Source organism: Hemiscyllium ocellatum, chromosome 7 (genome assembly GCF_020745735.1).
Source record: "Hemiscyllium ocellatum isolate sHemOce1 chromosome 7, sHemOce1.pat.X.cur, whole genome shotgun sequence".
Lineage (NCBI taxonomy): Eukaryota > Metazoa > Chordata > Chondrichthyes > Orectolobiformes > Hemiscylliidae > Hemiscyllium > Hemiscyllium ocellatum.
The window spans coordinates 90,356,527-90,376,263 of NC_083407.1; the positions used below are offsets into that span (position 1 = coordinate 90,356,527).

A 19,737-nucleotide genomic window follows, 5' to 3' on the forward strand; every position below is an offset into this window, starting at 1 on the left:
GAATTGGCCATGCTAAATTGTCCGTAGTGTTAGGCAAGGGGTAAATGTAGGGGTAAGGGTGGGTTGCGCTTTGGCTGGTCGGTGTGGACTAATCTAATCTGATTAAAATTTACAATAAAAAGTTACATTTCAAAAACCAGTCAGCTTTGTTGATCCTCCTATGCAGGTTTTCTCTAGGTCAGTTTTGATGTTCTGCTGCACAAACTTCTTATAAACTGGTACCTTTCAGAGAGCTCTTCAACTAGCAGTCTATGTTTGTGGATGTCCTTGGCTGTTCTTCTAACTGTTCAAAATGTCTGGTTTTATACCACAAAACATTGGATCATTTCATTGGTTTTAATATGATCAAAATACTTCATATTTGATTGGATTTTGGTATCTTGGAGCATAATTTAAACTGGTCAATTTTCTTTTGTTTCATGGCAACTGAGCTGCAGCTATTTATTTCCCAAGTGTTGCATTCTTGCTTAGTTCAGGACTCTCTGTGCTTTGTCAGTCCTTGCTGGCTTTTCAACTCTCTCAAAGGTTCAGTAAACCTCGATAGCTACATAACAAACTTCCATAATTGTAAAAACCTTTACTAGGTCACCCCTCAGACTCCTCTCTTCCAATGTAAAAAGGCTGACTGTTCATCCTTTCTTGAGTGGTATACCCTTTCATTGATGGTATCATTCTTAAATCTATTTTGCACTCTTTTTCCATTTGCCTCTGTCCATTGCAAAATATTGCAGCCAATATTTCAAATATTGGTTCAGCCACATTTAGAATACTGTGTACAGTTCTGGTCGCCACATTACTAAAAGGATGTGGACACTTTGGACAGGATACAGAGAAGGTTTAAGATGATGTTGCCTGGTATGGAAGGTGCTAGCTATGAAGAGAGGTTGAGTAGGTTAGGTTTATTTTCATTAGAAAAAGGAGATTGAGGGGGGACCTATTTGATGTTTACAAAATCATAAAGGGTATAGACAAGGTGGATAGAGACAAGCTTTTTCCCAGAGTGAAGGATTCAATAACAAGAGGTCACGCTTTCAAGGTGAGAGATGGAACGTTTAAGGTGGCAAGTCCTCCACACAGAGGGTGGTGAGCATTTGGAATGCCTTGCCAGCATAGGTGGTAGAGGCAGGCACGGTAGATTCATTTAAGATGCGTCTGGACAGATGCGTGAGTAGGTGAGGAGCAGAGGGACGCAGATGCTTAGGAATTGACTGACAGGTTTAGACAGTACATTTGGATTGGCTCAGGCTTGGAGGGCCGAAGCGCCTGTTCCTGGGCTGTAAATTTTCTTCATTCTTCTTTGTTCTCTTTGTCCTTTAAAACAAGACACCTTACTCAAAGTGTGTTCTAGTCTAGGTTTAGCATAGTTTCTTTACTTTTCATTCCATCTGAATATATCCTTTAAAGGATTCAACTACTATACATCTGCAGCTGTTTTTTCACGGTTTTGTGTATATCCTTCAAAGTGATTGCTGTAAGTTCCCATAACCATCCAACTGAGTCATTTTTCCTAATTCCTAAATGCTAATTTTCTTTTTTCACTTTGAATCTTCTAGTTCCTCTATTTAGAGCCAGTTTGTTGGTTCTAAGCATGCATTTAATCGTAATTATGCTGGGAACATTTAAAAAAGAATGGGCCATTTAACTCCTGTCATCTGTTCCAGCATTCAGTTTTGCATCCTAACTGCAATTGCCTGCTTTGATTCTATATCCTGAAATACCCTTATTGTGGAAAAAAAAATCTATCTCAATTTTCAAATTTATAATTAACCTGGCCTACTCAGTTTACTGGGGAACTAATTTCAGGCTGTGGGGAAAGTGTTTTCTGACATTGCCCTCAGTGGCCTTGCCCTAATTTTCAGGTCTCGTCTCTTGCTCTGGACATTTCCACCAGAGGAAATCCCTTCTCTCCATCTTCGCTATCGAATCCTTTAATTACTTTCACTACTTAAATTTAGATTATGCCTGAATTTTCTGTATTCCAGGGAATACAATTTTAGTCATTGCAATTTGTCTTTGTAATTTTAACCCTTCTAGCTTCGAATATCATTCTGATGATATTGCATCCGTTATGAAGGCCAATGATCCTACCTCTGGTGTGATGCTGAGAATTGAATGCAATATTCGGATGGGATCCAACAAACACTTTACACAACATGCATCATAACTTCTACTCTCTTGTATTTTAACATACTTGAGATAATGATCAATATTCCATTGGCCATTGAAAATGTTGACTAGTTCCATAGATGTCCTATGTGTATTTGTGCAGGATGTCAAAAAGGCACTGTACCTTGATGACATTTGAATGATGTTACAAGTTACAATATGCCCTTCAGTGTAGAAGGTTGCTCTCTCTACAGTTAATCAAGCAGCCCAGTCTGTTTGCCAGTCAATGGCAGGAAGGACGGCAACATATTTTTCAGACTCTCAAAAACACTTTGTCAGTCAGTTCATCATATAATGATCCCTCCAACCTTATCTCACTGGAAATAGATACATCCCAGAAAGATGTTGGAGCATGTCTATTACAAACCTATTGTGCTTGTTTTTGAAGTCCTTACATCAGCTCAACAGCTACTCCAACTTAGGGAAACTCTTGTTTTAGGAATACAAAGATTCCACGTATAAACATTTAGCAAAGATTTCATTGTTTGTACCCACTGCAAACTAAGAAATCATCAGTTGAAAACCTCTCACAAGTGCACCTCCATAGTCCCAACCTCCACTTGTGAAGATTAAACACTACAATTTTGAAGTAAAATACAAACCAGACCGCTTGATGAACATTCTCAATGCTCTTATTCAGCTTCCAAATCTTGCTAAGAATGAAAATATACTTCTGAACCTACAGATGGAGACTGTCAAGTTTCAGTTAAGTGATAATCTCCACATTGATCTTGTTTGTTTTGGTCATAAAAGAGGACAACAGATTCAGCAAGTTATGACCGATAATACCCAACTGCAACAACTCAAGAAGATCATCGGTAGGTGACCTGATTACACATGGCATATCTTTTGGAAGAACATTCTTTCTGGTCGTTCAAAGGCAAACTAGAATTCTCTAGGAATGTAATTTATACAGGCAAACCAGTGATTGTTCCAACAGCTGTACATCAAACTATCCTCGACTATAGAAACATAAATCACATCGGTGCAGGAAAAACACAAGCATTTGATGTGATCCATCTATTAGCCCACCGTTTATAAAGGGCAAGGATTGATCAAGCCATGTGAAACGTGTCAACTTCTTCAACAACAATAATCAAAACCTTAATCGCACAGAAGTTTCCACACAAGATTGCAACTGGTATTTTCCTTGTCCAAGCATATGAATATGTTCTGGTGGCTAACTATTTACCACATTCTTTGCTGAGACGAACCAAGGATGCCACTATTATAATGGTTAGTAACGCATTAACCACCTCATAATACAATTGATTTTTCTCAATAGATTTTCTCTGACAATAGTCCACAATAAACTAGTGTGAGACATGCAGTAATGATGTTTTCTGCTCAGTATTTTCAATCTGATGGGCTCATGAAGATCTGTAATATGGAGGGTAGGAGAGAATAAGTGGCAAATGTTGATGATCTTAGCACTTAGAACCTTTTTTACTTTTGAGAAACACACAGCTTTGAGGCATTACAAGGTGTGATGGGACAGTGTAGAATTTTGACGGCACAGACAAATGTCTATTTAATGCAGAGAAGTATATGGTGACTCAGAAGGACAATATTAAATAAAGGCAAAACTCTAAATTGTGTATAGGATCAGAGGGCCTATATGTATCTGTACCTAAATCAGTGAAAGTGACAGGTCAAGTTAGGGGTGTGGTAACTAAAGCATTCAGGATCCTGAGTTTTCTCAGTTGAGGCAGAGAGTAAAAGGGCAAGAAAGTTATGTAAAGCCTGTATAAGACACAGGTTTAGTCTCAATTATATTGTGTCTAATTTTTGGCATCCAAGTGCAGAAAAGATGCATGAACAAGTTCCGAGGGATGAAGAAGTTCACTTATGTAGATTGAGAGAAACTGGTACTATTCATCTTAAAGAGCATATTTAGTAGACATATTCAAAATTATGAAGAGGTTTGGCAATGTAGATGGGGAGACACTGTTCCCACTTACGATCAATTGAGAATATGAGTACACAGATTTATATAAATTGGCAAAGAAGTAATGACAACAGAAAGAAAACTTTTTCACGCAACTAGCGTTTAGAATCTGAAATGAACTGTCTGAGAGCATGGTGTGCTAGTTTAAATAAGTTTACAGAAGAGAGAGGATTAGGGTGTGGAAGAAGGATGTGAAATGGTGTACGGTATAAAGAAAAGATTAAAGATGGCATTATTCTGGATTGACACAATGGGAGGGGAGAGACTGAGAGATTGCACATCCAAGGGAGGAATACATACATACACACACACACACACACACACACACACACACACACACACACACACATGGGTTGGGTGTGGCAGGCGAAATTTAGACAGGAGAGACATGATTTTGATTGGTGCATGAAATCACGAAGGATGAGAAGACAGAATCTTAGGGCAGAGCAGTGAAAATATCTTGGCAAGATGTTATGATCCTAGTTATGAGAATGTTGAATAAGCTGGATCGTTTGTTACGGTCTGACTTGAAAGACCATAATTTTTGGAACAGAATGTGTGGAAAAATGAAAAATTGGCAAATAGCAGAATTTTCATAATTAAATTGAAACACCAAAAGTATCTTTGCCGTATAACATTGAACAAAACAACTCCTGAACTAATGACTGATGAGGTATGCTGAACAGGGAAGATAATGATTCCAAACCACATACACTGTTATATACAATTTAAACTCTAACAATCATGACCAACATGAGGTAAATATGAGAACACAAACTGTGGTCAGGCACCATACAGATTACATTTCAAATAATCACCATGATTAAACCAAATCTCATTGTAACGTTTCCTCCGCAAGGGCTCCAATTTTTCTCTTTGAAGATCAAGACTTGGGTGCCTCTTGATCTGAGACTGCCTCAACCAGTACTCACATCTTGATAACTTAATCTCTTCTCCTGAGACACAAGGTCCCCAGGATTTCTGAGATTACATCCAAGTTTTGGCGTTTATCAAGTGTCTATCGTCTCTAGCTTGCAGGCTTAATATATCCTACTCTTAGCATTATGCAACAGACTAAAGTTCTGAGTGTTGGAGAGGGCTAGGAGGTGGGGGTGTAGATGCTGATTCTTAACCCTAACTTTTGCCACGTTATGGTGCCTCCACTTCCTTAGATGACTTCTGAGCCCTAACTGTCCATGTCAGCTAACAGCAGCACATGTATTGACTGGACTCATTGCTGCATCAGAACACTCCCAGCTCCAAACTGTAGCTAACTGCTCACCCAATGAGGCAAAAGTGAGGACTGCAGATGCTGGAAACCAGAGTTTAGATCAGAATGGTGCTGGAATAGCACAACAGGTCAGGCAGCATTTGAGGAATAGGAAAATCGACATTTGGGGCAAAAGCCCTTCATCAGGAATAGAGGCAGGAAGCCTCCAGGGTGGAAAGATAAATGGAGGCTGTGGGAGGGTGTGTGGGGCTGGAGAGAAGGTAGCAAAGAGTACAATAGGTGAATGGGGGTGGGGATGGAGGTGATAGGTCAGAGGGGAGGGTGGAGCAGATCGGGTGGGAAGCTAGATTGGCAGGTAGGACTGGTCACGAGGGCAGTGCTGAGCTGGAAGGTTGGAACTGAGGTAAGGTGGGGGGAGGGGAAATGAGGAAACTGGTGAAGTCCACATTGATGCCCTGGGGTTGAAGTGTTCCGAGGCAGAAGGGGAGGCGATCTTCTTTCAGGCTTCGAGTGGTGAGGGAGTTGTTCACCCAACAAGCAGAGATGAATATCCAAGCAGCAGTTTGGTGTTATTGTCACTGGTCTAGTAATCGAGGCAATCAGACATGATGTGATGGGGGCATGGGGAGTGTGTGTCTAGTTTCAAATTGCACCATTTTGTGATGAAGAAGTTTAATTTCGATGAAAATCTGACCTATTGGCTTGGCAGCCATGTAGCCTTTGTGGATTGTCATAAAAATCTATTTGGTTCACTAATGTTATTTACAGAAGGGTATATGATTTCCTTGTCTGATCTGACCTACATTTAACTGTAGGCCTACAGCAATATGGTTGATTTAATTCTCCTCTGTGGTGGCCTCGCAAGTTTCTCAGTTCAAGGGTAATTAGGATTGTGCAATAAATACTTATCCAGCCAGTGACACCTATATACCATTAATGCTTTATTTACAAAACAGCAAGAAGAGTTATGTGAAACTCTGAGCTATCCCTCTGTTACTCTCTCCACTGATGCTGCCTCATGTTGAGTTTCTTCACTTTGTGATTCTAATATCTAACAGAATCTGTTTCACATCTTCAATACACTGAACTTAATTGTAGAACATCTGGTGAAAACTCAGTTTGTGAGGTCTTAGAACAACAATCAACTTAATGGAGAAAATATATGGTCTTTCAGAATTGAGGTAAATCAATTGGCCCTTCTCATCTGATGTTTAGTCTTGTGTATAAAATGGTCTCTTCAGTAACATAAATTTCTCACTTATGTTTGAGTACAGAATAATGGATATTGAAGCTGCTTAACTTTTATTGCAATCCAATTAAATTGAACAGGCCGATTGCATCTTGGAGCTGTGCAGAGTCAATTACACTAAATGTTAACGCCTATTGTTCAGTAGATTGATTAAACAGTTTTTGGCTTGTCATTTTTGCATGTAATTTTTAAAAAATTTTATGCCAATTCTTCCTAAATATCTCTGTTCTCAGGGTATACTGGCTGTTTAAAATGAAAACTTTATCTGAGGCACATCATATCGCTAAAGAGACATTTTTTAGTTGATGTGTTGAGCCCAGGGTTATTGCAATTGAAATAGAAGTGTTTTTAATGTGGCCTTAATTTGTGATGTTTTACTTGTGCATTAAAACTTTTGCAGCTATTAATCCCTGTAAAACTTGTTTAAAAAGTGGTCATTGATTTTGAAAGCGAACAGTAACTGATTTGAATGTTTTCCCCTTACTTTGTGCAAGATAAGTAATTTCAGGTTATCCCCTCTTATGTATCAGCAGGGTAACACGGTAAGGTTCCTTGTCAGCAGTGTTGTTTTTCATTCAAAATTAATGGAGCTGCATACATTAGATTGCTAGATCATGTATCTTTGTGTGATGCCTAATTTAAGCATCAGAGGTTGAACCACCTGTACGATAGCACGTTTGTTGGTGTGTGATAAAAATATTTGCAATATTTTGAACTACATTTTGTAGCTACTATATGCAGGCTCTGAAACAAAGTAAATATTCTTACTTTCTAGCATTTTAATGGAATTGTCAACAGGAATTGAGAGTTTGCAACAAAATCGGATTTATTTAAGAATTAGAGAGAATGATAGGAACAGATAACATTGACTACAGTTCAGTAACAAGGCAAGTCAGGGCAACAGACCTGCATTAAATTGCAATTGTCGGCAGATTTTTATTCTAAACATCACTTTTAAAAATTGAACCCAAAAGTCTCAAACATTCACTAAATATGTTGTGTGCATTGGATTTCATGATAATTAATGGCATGTTTATTTTGGGTAAATATCACTCTTAAGAATTTTGAGCCAACTGTGGAGTAGTGTGTGTGGATAAAGGTGCTGGTGCATCAAGTAATTGAGAAAAGTTACATCACATAGGGGCAGTGTCATTAGTTGTTTTGGCATGTGTATTATGCTATGAATAACTGTGCAACAAACAACATATACTAACATAGAATAACTTGTTATTCCTGAAATATGAATAATTCTGCTCCTCCAATATCCATCGATTTGGAGACATGCGCACTTCATTGGGAGTTCAATAATGACAGTAACATAATCTTCATGGAATACCATATAAAATAACTTGCTTGTAAAATTCATATAATGGTTCTGTACTTGATTCCTGGTTCACCAAATGCTAATGTTGAAAGTGTGCTAAGTGTCCCAGCACTAAATCTTGCAATATTGCACTTTCAAACCTCAATCATTCAAGCAACATCTATATGCCTGGAACACTTAACATTTGAGCTATAGGCCATCTATCAGAATTGAAATAATTATAGATGAGCTGTATTTGAAAAGGAATGGAGCAAGGGAAGGAAAGAACCCCGGCTACTTGCTGAACTTACTGACAAAACAAGTATGGAAGTTGTAACTTTTCAAGTTTCAATCAGTAGCTGATTCCATTAGTTGGTTACAACTATCGTGCCCATTTTGATTAACTGGTCTGCCAGTACCCAGTTTGTCCTTCTGTCACTTTTAAAAATTCTGTTACATTGGCTGTTCCCATGGAGACTGACACATTTGATGTATTTAAAGAGATTTGAAAAATGGTGACCTTTGCCACCTCTGTCTGCTTTCAACATTACAGTATCCCTGCTGTTGGTGCCAGGTGGCTCATTCATCTTGAGTTATGCTGTTCTTTTAAACAACCAGTTATTTTTCTGCAGTAATCTAACACTTGCTCTGTATCTTCCATTGTATTTAACCTTTACTTTTGCTTTACACTTGCACTTAAAAACTTGTTCTTCCTATTCAATTTTACCTGCTTTTGGACTTAGTAAAAGTTCTGTATTCTGCAAGATGTTCTAAAGTGTTGTTAGCCTGCATTTCACCATGTGCCGCCTTTTGGAATCTACCTATTTATCCATTGAATTCTACTCTGTTGGCTGGACAGTTGGTTTGTGATGCCAACTCAATGTGTGGGTTCAATTCCTGGACTGGCTGAGGTTACCCTGAAGAATTTTCCTTTTCAACTTCTCCCCCTCACCTGAGACATGGTGGCCCCCAGGTTAAACCATCACCAGTTGTCTCTGTCTAATGAGAAAGCAGTCCTATTTTTTGAAGTACCACTTTGCTTTATTGAGATATGTCTATCTGATAGGAGATGGTGAGGACTGCAGACGCTGGAGACATAGTCAATAAAGTGGGGCATTGGAAAAGGGACAGTACGCCAGGCAGCATCCCAGGAGCAAGAGAGTTTAGATTAGATTCCCTGCAGTGCAGAAACAGGCCTACGGCCCAACAAGTCCATACTGACCGTTTGAAGAATAACCCCACCCAGACCCTTTCCCTCTGACTAACATACCTAACACTTTGGGCAATTTAGCGCGGCCAATTCACCTGACCTGCACATCTTTAGACTGTGGGAGGAAACCGGAGCACCCAGAGCAAACCCATGCAGGGGAGAATGTGCAAACTCCAAACAGATAGTCACCTGAGACTGGAATCAAACCTGTGATCCTGGTGCTGTGAGGCAGCAGTGCTAACCAACATGCCGCCAACTCTCCTGCTCTTCAGATGCTGCCTGACCTGCTGTGCCTTTTCTAGCACCACATCTGTCAATATATTTGAAAATTTCCTCCTACTGTTTAATTAAATTTTAATTTATATTCCAGTATCTATCAATTTGGAGACTTATGTACTTCTTTGGGAGTTTTAGTGACTGCGTCATTAAAAGTAAAAATAAAATATCAATTCCATGAAGGGAAACATCTGGGTAAATGACCAATTTTAAAAAAGAATATGAAAAAGAAAAGTGAGGGGGAGAGATGGGAAGGTTTATGGAAGATTGGTGCCTAGACAACTGAAGGCGTGACCTCTAAATTTGGGCCAGTTTATTTGTTGCTAAAATCTGGCTTTTTTTCCTTGACTTTTCAATGCCATTTTTCATTGCCATTGTGTTGGGCTATTGCTGCAGTAGTATTTTTCACCAGCAGGTGGTGATCAATTACACATCGCTTAAAAGATTGTACTCAGATTTTCCTGAAGCAAAACCTATATAATCCACACCAGTATTACTTTAGTTGCTGTATGGCCTCGTCCCTCTTCATCGCCCTGCCAACAACCCTCTGATACTTTTTCCTCATTCTGACTGTTTGAGCATCCAAGATTTTAATCACTCTGGCTTTGGTGGTCATGCCTTCAGCTGCCTAAGCACCAAACTCTGGTGCATCCTGCATAAACCTCTCCATTTCTCTGCCTCACTTTTTTTAATAATTCATTTTAAAATTGATCATGTTCCCAGATGTCTTCTTTTATGGCATTGATGTTGCAGCCTCACCAGATTATTTTCAGCACTTTTGGATTTCTTTTGATTCATGCAAGAATTGCTCTGACTCTGGAGATCGCCAATTCGTCTCCACAAGAAAACCTGTGACAACTCGTGATGTTGATAGATGTTACATAACTTCCAGTGGTCATTCGCCAAGGATCCAGATGCCTGGTTGCTGTTGCTGTACCATTATCTTGCACTGCCATCAAGCTTGTGGAAAAAGATGTTAAAATGAATTGTTGCATTCTCACACCAGGTTCTAGCGAAAGCTATTTGTACAGCAACACCCTGCCTGGCTTCTCTACACCCTTTTGTGGTGGAGTGAAAGTGTAATAAGTATTTTCACAAATTCATGCACATCCTTCACAGCGAAGGTGGGTATGATTCTCCTGTACCTCAATTACAAAAAAGAGAAATGCAGAGCAACAGCTGGGTTCCTAGTTTTCCTAAAATACCCTGAAGGAACTGAGCGTCAGCCGATCTGAAATTCAGAGACAACGTTATAAATTTAGTTGGAATAAATAAGCCTTGGCATGTACATGGGGGACCCCTCAAGCCATTTGTTTAAAAACAAACGATGGATTCTCGTGAGAATGCTATAACTGTACTTTTATAATTGCACTATTCAACCAAATAATCTTCAAAGCATCCTGCAATTTATTGCAGACTAAACCAGAGATATAATGACTGAATGCTACTAAAACAAAACCAAAATATTGTAGATGCTGGAAGTCTGAAGTAAAACAAATGCAGCTTTGCCAGATTATTTTCAGTATTTTTGGATTTCTTTTGATTCATGCAAGAATTGTTCTGACTCTGGAGATCTCCAAAGTAGCCAATTCATCTCCACAAGAGAAAACACGACAAATGAGGAATATAAATTTACTGAACAGCCATTCACTTGCTTAACACATCTTGTTTTAAGAGCATTACAAAGGATATGAACATCAAAATAACAGAACTATGCACTTATGTACCAGCGATGGGGTGTGGAAAATTGGATGACTTGCCTTTATGAAAAAAAGTCTATGTGGGTCAATATTTATTTAGATCTCTCCTAATAAAAGGACTTTTTAGATAGACAATACCCTACTTAAAATTTGCAAAAATAACTTCAACAATGTATGGGCTATAAATAATGGTGTACATCTGACAATGACTTTGCAGAAAACATGTGTTTCCAATGGGGGGGGAAAATAGTCTGTGAAGCTGGGGCAGCATAGTGGCTCTGTGGTTAGCACTGCTGCCACACAGTGCCAGAGATCTGGTTTGATCCCAGCCTTGGGCGGCTGTCTTTGTGGAGTTTGCATGTTCTCCCTGCATCTGCGTCTGGATGTCGGATACTCCAGTTTCCTCCCACAGTCCAAAGATATGCAGGTTAGGTGGATTGGCCATGCAAAAATTGCCCCGTGATGTCCAGGCTATTGGATGAGCCATGGGAAATGCAGGGTTACAGGGATGAGGTGGGTCTGGGTGGGGTGCTCTTCAGAGGGGCAGTATGGATTCGCTGACCTGGTTTCACACTATCGAGATTCAGTGATTCTAAGTTGTCAGATAAGGTTTTACCTTTTTTGATCATTTAATACTCAAACACTAAAATTTGTCTGAAAGTGAAATTGAATGAGGGTTGTTGTGGAACAAAGGAAATAGAAGGAGGAGTAGGCAATTTGGCCCCTCAAGCCTACTTCATCATTCAACTAGATCACGGCTTATCTGTGATTTTTCTGTGATATCCCCAGTTCATTTCACGTATTTAATATCTAGAAATGTTGATATGTCTTTCTGTTTGTTGAGTTTCCAAAACCCTGTGGGGAAGAGAATTCCAAAGACTTGCCCACCTCTGGATGTGGAGGTACTGCTGATGGACTGGGGTGGACAAAGTCAATAGACAATAGGTGCAGGTGTAAGCCATTCAACCCTTTGAACCTGCACCGCTATTTAATATGATCATGGCTGATCATTCCTAATTAGTATCCTCTTCCTGCCTCATCTCCATAACCCTTGATTCCACTATCTTTAAGAGCTCTGTCCAACTCTTTCCTAAATGAATCCAGAGACTGGGCCTCCACTGCCCTCTGGGGCAGAGCATTCCACACAGCCACCACTCTCCTCATCTCTGTCCTAAATGGTCTACCCCGTATTTTTAAGCTGTGTCCTCTGGTTCGGCACTCACCCATCAGCGGAAACATGTTTCCTGCTGCCAGTGTGTCCAATCCTTTCATAATCTTGTATGTCTCAACCAGATCCCCCCTCAGTCTTCTAAACTCAAGGGTATACAAGTCCAGTCGCTTCAGTCTTTCAGTGTAAGGAAATCCCGCCATTCCAAGAATTGACCTTATGAACCTACGCTGCACTCACTCAATAGCCGGAATGTCTTTCCTCAAATTTGGAGACCAGAACTGCACACAGTACTCCAGGTGTGATCTCACCAGGGCCTTGTACAGCTGCAGAAGCACCTCTTTGCTTCTATATTCAATTCCTCTTGTTACGAAGGCCAGCATGCTATTAGCCTTCTTCACTACCTGCTGTACCTACATGCTTGCCTTCAGTGAGTGGTGTACAAGAACTCCCAGATCTCTCTGTACTGCCCCTTTACCTGAATTGTTTCCATTGAGGTAGGAATCTGCCTTCCTGTTCTTGCCACCAAAGTGGATAACCATACATTTATCCACATTAAACTCCATCTGCCATGCATCTGCCCACTCACCTAACTTGTCCAGGTCTCCCTGTAATCTCCTAACATCCTCATCACATTTCACCCTGCCACCCAGCTTTATATCATCAGCAAATTTGCTAATGTTATTGCTGGTGCCATCTTCTATATCATTAACATATATTGTAAAAAGCTGCGGTCCCAGCACGGATCCCTGCAGTACCCCACTGGTCATTGCCTGCCATTCCGAAATGGAGCCGTTTATCACTACTCTTTGTTTCCTATCAGCCAACCAATTTTCAATCGAATCTAGTACTTTGCCCCCAATACCATGCGCCCTAATTTTACTCACTAACCTCCTGTGTGGGACTTTATCAAAAGCTTTCTGAAATTCCAGGTACACTACATCTACTGGATCTCCCTCATCCATCTTCAGAGTTACATCCTCAAAAAATTCAAGATGATTAGTCAAGCATGATTTCCCCTTCATAAATCCATGCTGACTCTGTCCTATCCTGTTACTACTATCCAGATGTGCCGTAATTTCATCCTTTATAATAGACTCCAGCATCTTTCCCACCACTGAGGTCAGACTAATTGGTCTATAATTTCCTGCTTTCTCTCTCCCACGTTTCTTAAAAAGTGGTATAACATTAACCACCCTCCAATCTTCAGGAACCGACCCTGAATCTATCGAATTCTGGAAAATAATCACCACCGCATCCACGATTTCTAGAGCCACCTCCTTCGTTACCCTGGGATGTAGACCATCAGGCCCCGGAGACTTAGCAACCTTCAGACCTAACAGTCTCTCCGACACCAAATCCTGGCAAATGTAGATTCCCTTAAGTTCAGGTCCTTCAGCCACTGTTACCGTGGAGATTGCTTGTGTCTTCCCCAGTGAACACAGATCTGAAGTACCCATTTGATTCTTCTGCCATTTCTTTGTTCCCCGTAATATATTCCCCTGTTTCTGTCTTCAAAGGCCCAATTTTAGTCTCAACCATTTTTTTTTGCCTTGTATATACTTAAAAAAGTTTTTACTATCCTCCTTTATATTATTGGCCAGTTTAACCTTTATACCTCATTTTTCCTCTGCGTATTTCCTTCTTAGTAATCCTCTGTTGCTCTTTAAAAGCTTCCCAGTCCTCAGTTTTCCCACTTATCTTTGCTATGTTATACTTTTTCTCTTTTAACTTTATATGTTTTTAACTGCTCTCGTCAGCCACGGCTGCCCATGCCTCCTCCTGGGATCTTTCTTCCTTTTAGGAATGAACTGATCCTGCAACTTCTGCATTATACACAGAAATATCTGCCATTGTTCCACCACAGTCATCCCTGCTAAGGTATTGCACCATTGAACTTTGGCCAGCTCCTCCCTCATAGCTCCATAGTTCCCTTTATTCAACAGAAGTACTAACACTTCCGACTGTACTCTCCCTCTCAAATTGCAGATTGAAGCTGATTGTATTATGGTCACTACTTCCCAATGACTACTTCACTTCGAGGTCTCTAACCAATTCTGATTCGTTACACAATACCAGATCCAGAATTGCCTGCTCCCTGGTCGGCTCCAGCACCAGCTGCTCTAAGAATCCATCTCTGAGGCACTCCACAAAGTCTCTTTCTTGAGGTCCAATACCATCCTGATTCTCCCAGTCTACCTGCATGTTAAAATCCCCCATAACAACTGTAGTAACATCTTTGCGACAGGCCAATTTCAGCTCCTGATTCATCTTACATCTGACATCCAGACTACTGTTTGGGGGCCTGTAGATGACTCCCAAGAGGGTCTTTTTACCCTTAGTCTTTCGCAGCTCTATCCACACTGACTCTACATCCCCTGACTCTAGGTCCCCCCGCGCAAGGGACTGAATATCCTCCCTTACCAACAAGGCCACCCCACCCCCTCTGTCTGTCAGTCTGTCCTTACGATAGCATGTGTAGCCTTGAATATTCATTTCCCAGGCCCTGCCGCTTGAAGCCACGGCTCAGTTATCCCCACAATATTGTATCTACCAATTTCCAAAAGAGCCTCAAGCTCATCCATCTTATGTCTAATGCTTCGTGCATTCATAAATAGTATTTAAAGTTTGTGAGAAAATTTGTAGCTCGGGTGCTCGTTGTTGTGGTTTTGTTCGCCGAGCTGGGAGTTTTTGTTGCAAACGTTTCGTCCCCTTTCTAGGTGACATCTTCAGTGCTTGGGAGCCTCCTGTGAAGCGCTTCTGTGCTGATTCCTCCGGCATTTATACTGGTTTGCATCTGCCGCTTCTGGTTGTCAGTTGCTGTCCGCTGCAGTGGTCGGTATATAGGGTCTAGGTCCATGTGTCTGTTGATAGAATTCGTGGATGAATGCCATGCTTCTAGGAATTCCCTGGCTGTTTTCTGTTTGGCCTGCCCTATAATAGTGGTGTTGTCCCAATCGAATTCATGTTGTTTGTCATCAGAGTGTATGGCTACTAGGGATAGCTGGTCGTGTCGTTTCGTGGCTAGTTGGTGTTCATGGATGCGGGTTGTTAGCTGTCTTCCCGTTTGTCCTATGTAGTGTTTTGTGCAGTCCTTGCATGGGATTTTGTACACTACGTTGGTTTTGCTCTCGCTGGGTATCGGGTCCTTTGTCCTGGTGAGTTGTTGTCCGAGAGTGGCTGTTTGTTTATGTGCTGTTATGAGTCCTAGTGGTCGCAGCAGTCTGGCTGTCAGTTCAGAAATGCTCCTGATGTATGGGAGTGTGGCCAGTCCTTTGGGTTGTGGCATGTCCTCATTTCATTGTCTTTCCCTGAGGCATCTGTTGATGAAATTGCGCGGGTATCCGTTTTTGTTGAATACCTTGTATAGGTGTACTTCTTCCTCTTTTTGTAGTTCAGGTGTGCTGCAGTGTGTTGTGACCCTTTTGAATAATGTCCTGATGCAACTTCGTTTGTGTGTGCAAACATCCAGTTTGTCCCCTCCCCCCTGCTACTTAGTTTAAATGTAACGGTATTGCAGTAGAAAACCTGCCCGCCAGAATGCTGGTCCCAAATCTATTAAGGTCCAGCCGTGTCTCTTGTAGAATTTATGCTTACCACAAAATATACCCCAGTGATCCAAGAACTTAAATCCTTGCTTCCTGCACCAGTTCCCCAACCACACGTTCAAGTCCATTATCTCCCTGTTTCTGTCCACACCAGTGTGTGTCAGAGGTCACACACCACCACGTTGTAAACAGACAGACCTATTCGAAATCACAAGCGTTTCAAGCGCTGCTCCTTCATGAGGTGAAGTCAGGTCTTCAACTGACGAAGGAGCAGCGCTCCGAAAGCTTGTGATTTCAAATAAACCTGTTGGAGTGTAACTTGGTGTCTTGTGACCCTATGGATGGACAAATTCCTCCTCATCCTAGTCCTAAATGGCTTACTCCTGATTCGAAGATAGTGTCCCTGGTTCAAGATCTCCAACTAGGAAATCATTTCACTACCGACTCTGACAAGTTACATTAAAGTGGACAAGCTGGAGGCTGGAAGAACACAGCCAGCCAGGCAACATCAGGAGGTGGAGAAGTCAATGTTTCGGCTCAAACCCTCCTTCAGGACAGGTGACTGGGGTGGCATGGTGGTTCAGTGGTTAGCACTGCTTCCTCACAACACCTGGGACCTGGTTTGGTCCCAGCATCGGCGACTGTGTGGAGTTTGTACATTCATCCTGTGTTAGCGTGGGTTTCCTCCCACAGTCCAAAGATGTTCAGGTTAGGTGGAATGGCCTTGCTAAAATTGTCCAAGATCTGAGGAAGGATTCTACCCAAAATGTTGACTTCACCACCACCTGATGCTGCCTGGCTTGCTGTGTTCTTCCAGATTCTGCAATTGTTTTTTGACTCAAAGTTCGATAAAAGAGCATAGTTTAAATGGATCACTTCTTTTTCTTCTAAAATTTAGAATGTATAGGCCGGTCTCCTGAATGTCTTCTCGCAGGATAATTCTGCTATCACAGAAAGCACTCTGGTGAATGTTTGCTACACTCCCTCTATGCCTGAAAATCATTCCTTAGATAAGGAGATGAAAATCATACGCTAGTTTAAGTGCAGTCTCACCAAGATACTATATAGTTGTAGCAAGACTTTCTTTACTCTTGTACTCAAATCCCTTTGCAATAAATCCCAACATGCCATTTGTGTGATGTTGTGTGGTTAGCAGTCAGTTACAATAACCAATGCCATTATTTTAATTACAGCTGAGAGTTTAACAAAGAAGAATGGCAGAAGACGGGAAGTCTGAGGGAAGTGCACCACAGTGGGCCTCGAGCACTGTCCTTGAGGCTCAATCGCATCCGTTTGCTGCAGATTTTAAAGAGCAGAGTGCTTCAGGTGAATGTATATCCAGAACGGAGAATGGCTACTCATTCAGAGAGAACCTCACAGAGGCACAGGCTGGAGGTCAGGCAGCGTACACAGTGTCGCAAGCTAATGGGATCAATGGGAAATTGACTGCTAGAGATGGAGCAACAACAGGTAAAACAAATTCTGTGCCTTTCTTCTTCCATAATAGGTCATAGATAATAGTATCCAATTATTACTGTAGAAACAAGGCATCTTTTCTTCGAAGTACAGTGTTCTCAATTGGTAGTACACACATGAACTAGCCATCGTTATGCTTACAAATCAATGACTGGAGTATGAAATCTGTTGAAAGTTATTGATTTATAACTGGAGTATACCTCCATAAGACAGTATTGACATGGATGTTCGTTCACTGGTGAAGCACGGGGTGTTCGTCACTGGCCTCAAAGTATACTTTGCTGAGCAATCTTACCATTTCTGTGGCAAGAATTTGATCTGTATCTCCCTGCAATTGTATTGTAACTGATTGAATTGTTCTTTACCGGAGATTTCCACTGTGCAACTGCAAGAGTGTTATCATACTGTTCAAGTCATCAACTGGAAACAAACATCGCTAGGTTGAGTGACAGCTTGGGAGGGTTCAGGTGCAGGTAAGTAAGGTCCGAGAATACCAGCCATGCAGGGTTAGGATGCCAAGTAGGTAAGTGCGTAGGATGCCATGGAAAGGGGGTAAGGTGTCAATATGGAAGGGTGTTAGATGGCAAAGGGACCATATTTGGGAAGGAGGGTGAGGGGTGAATGGATGGGGTATCCTAGAATCCCTACAGCGTGGAAACAGACCCTTCAGCCCAACAAGTCCACACCAATCCTCCGAAGAGTATCCCACCCAGACCCATCCCCATTACTCCACATGTACCCTGACTAATGCACCTAACCTACCTAACCCTGAATACTATGGGCAATTTAGCATGGCCAATCCATCTAAACTGCACATCTTTGGGAGGAAACCTGACCACTCGGAGGAAACACACACACAGACACTGGGAGAATGTGTAAACTCCACGCAAATAGCCTCCCAAGGCTGGAATTGAACCTGGGTCCTTGGCGCTGTGAGGCAGCAGTGCTGATGAAGAGCTTTTGCCCGAAACGTCGATTTTACTGCTCGTCGGATGCTGCCTGAACTGCTGTGCTCTTCCAGCACCACTAATCCAGAAACTGGTTTCCAGCGTCTGCAGTCATTGTTTTTACCTAGCAGTGCTAACCACTGAGCCACCGTGCTGCCCGGGTTTAGAGTATCAGATCAGGTTCAGCATGTGGAGGGCTTGTCATGCGTCTGCTGTCAGGCATGTTATGTCAGGTCAGGCCTAATTTTGGTAAAAGGGGGACCAGTGGAGGAGACTTAGGGGCTTGTTAGGTCAGTGTGTGATCTCAGGTGTGTAATGGGAGCTTTAGGGTTATGTGTGAGAGAGAGTGGGGTGGGTAAATGGTTACTTGGGAGTTATACTATATTTTATTTGTTCAACTTGTCCTACGTAATAAGTTGTCTTAATCTCTTCAGAACACTGAAAATATCTATTTAAATAGGAGACTTGATAGTTCCTGACAGAGAGGAATTGCCCAGCAGGAAGTTCAATGTCCCAGGTATTGGCTTTGGCAGATTTTGATTGAGATTCCACAGGGTCCTCTTGTGCACATCCAACAATACTGGAAATTCCAGGCCATTGTTATAAGGACAATTTTTATTCCAGTTACATCTGTGTAATGTGGTAGCTGATGATACTGGGTAAGTCAAATCCAAGAATTAAATCTGACCTGATAGGATAAAGATTTATTTTTTGGGGGCAGCATGATGGCTCAGTGGTTAGCGCTGCTGCCTCACAGCACCAAGCCCTGGGTTTGATTCCAGCCTCAGATAACTGTCTGCATGGAGTTTGCACGCTCTCCCCATGTCTGCGTGGGTTTCTTCCCACAGATCAAAGATGTGCAGGTTAGGTGAATTAATCAGGGGGAAATGTAGGGGAGTGTGTTTGGGTGGGTTAATCTTCGGATGGTCAGTGTGGACTTATTGGGCTGAAGGGCCTGTTTCTAATTCTAATTCAGTAAGTGGTTAATTTTGTAGTTAGTCACTGGAACACGTTTACCTAAGGCTGCAGATATTGAGTAGAGCATAATCTTAATTCACAAAAAAGAAAATGGTCGACTCTTAACGGCCCTCTGAAATGCCACCATCAAGGCATTCAGATCAAGGGCCAATTAGGGATGGGCAGTAAGTGATGGCCCAGCCAGTGACATCTACCTCCAATGAATGAGTTAAACAAAAGGGTTATTTTTTAATTGTTTTATTATTTTTTGAAATAAAAATCTAAGCTGTTGAGGACTTCTATTGGAATAGCTGCGTGAACTCCTTTCATTTGTCTGATATTGCCAACTTATATGAACCAAAAAAAACAAGCAGTTTATAATTGGCAGGGGCATAGCTCCTAATCCAGGATCAATTAGAAATAGGTATCCACTGACTCCTGGGCAACCTTGGAATTGCTGGTTGAAAACCTCTATTAAGACGCATACTATTTTCAGGAATTGCACAAAAAGTGGTGATACTGCTGTAAATTTACTAATTTGCTAAATGCTTTTAACAT

At 41.4% G+C, this 19,737-nt stretch overlaps 1 protein-coding gene across 1 annotated transcript in view; it reads left to right on the forward strand.

Annotated features, from left to right (window-relative positions):
- LOC132817643 (microtubule-associated protein 2-like) overlaps positions 1–19,737 on the forward strand; it is a 254,774-nt gene that overhangs the window by 144,271 nt on the left and 90,766 nt on the right. The window contains exon 3 of the mRNA XM_060828143.1: positions 16,993–17,269. Coding sequence (XP_060684126.1) covers positions 17,014–17,269 — 256 coding nt within the window. The 5' untranslated portion in view covers positions 16,993–17,013. The remainder of the gene's footprint in view (positions 1–16,992; positions 17,270–19,737) is intronic.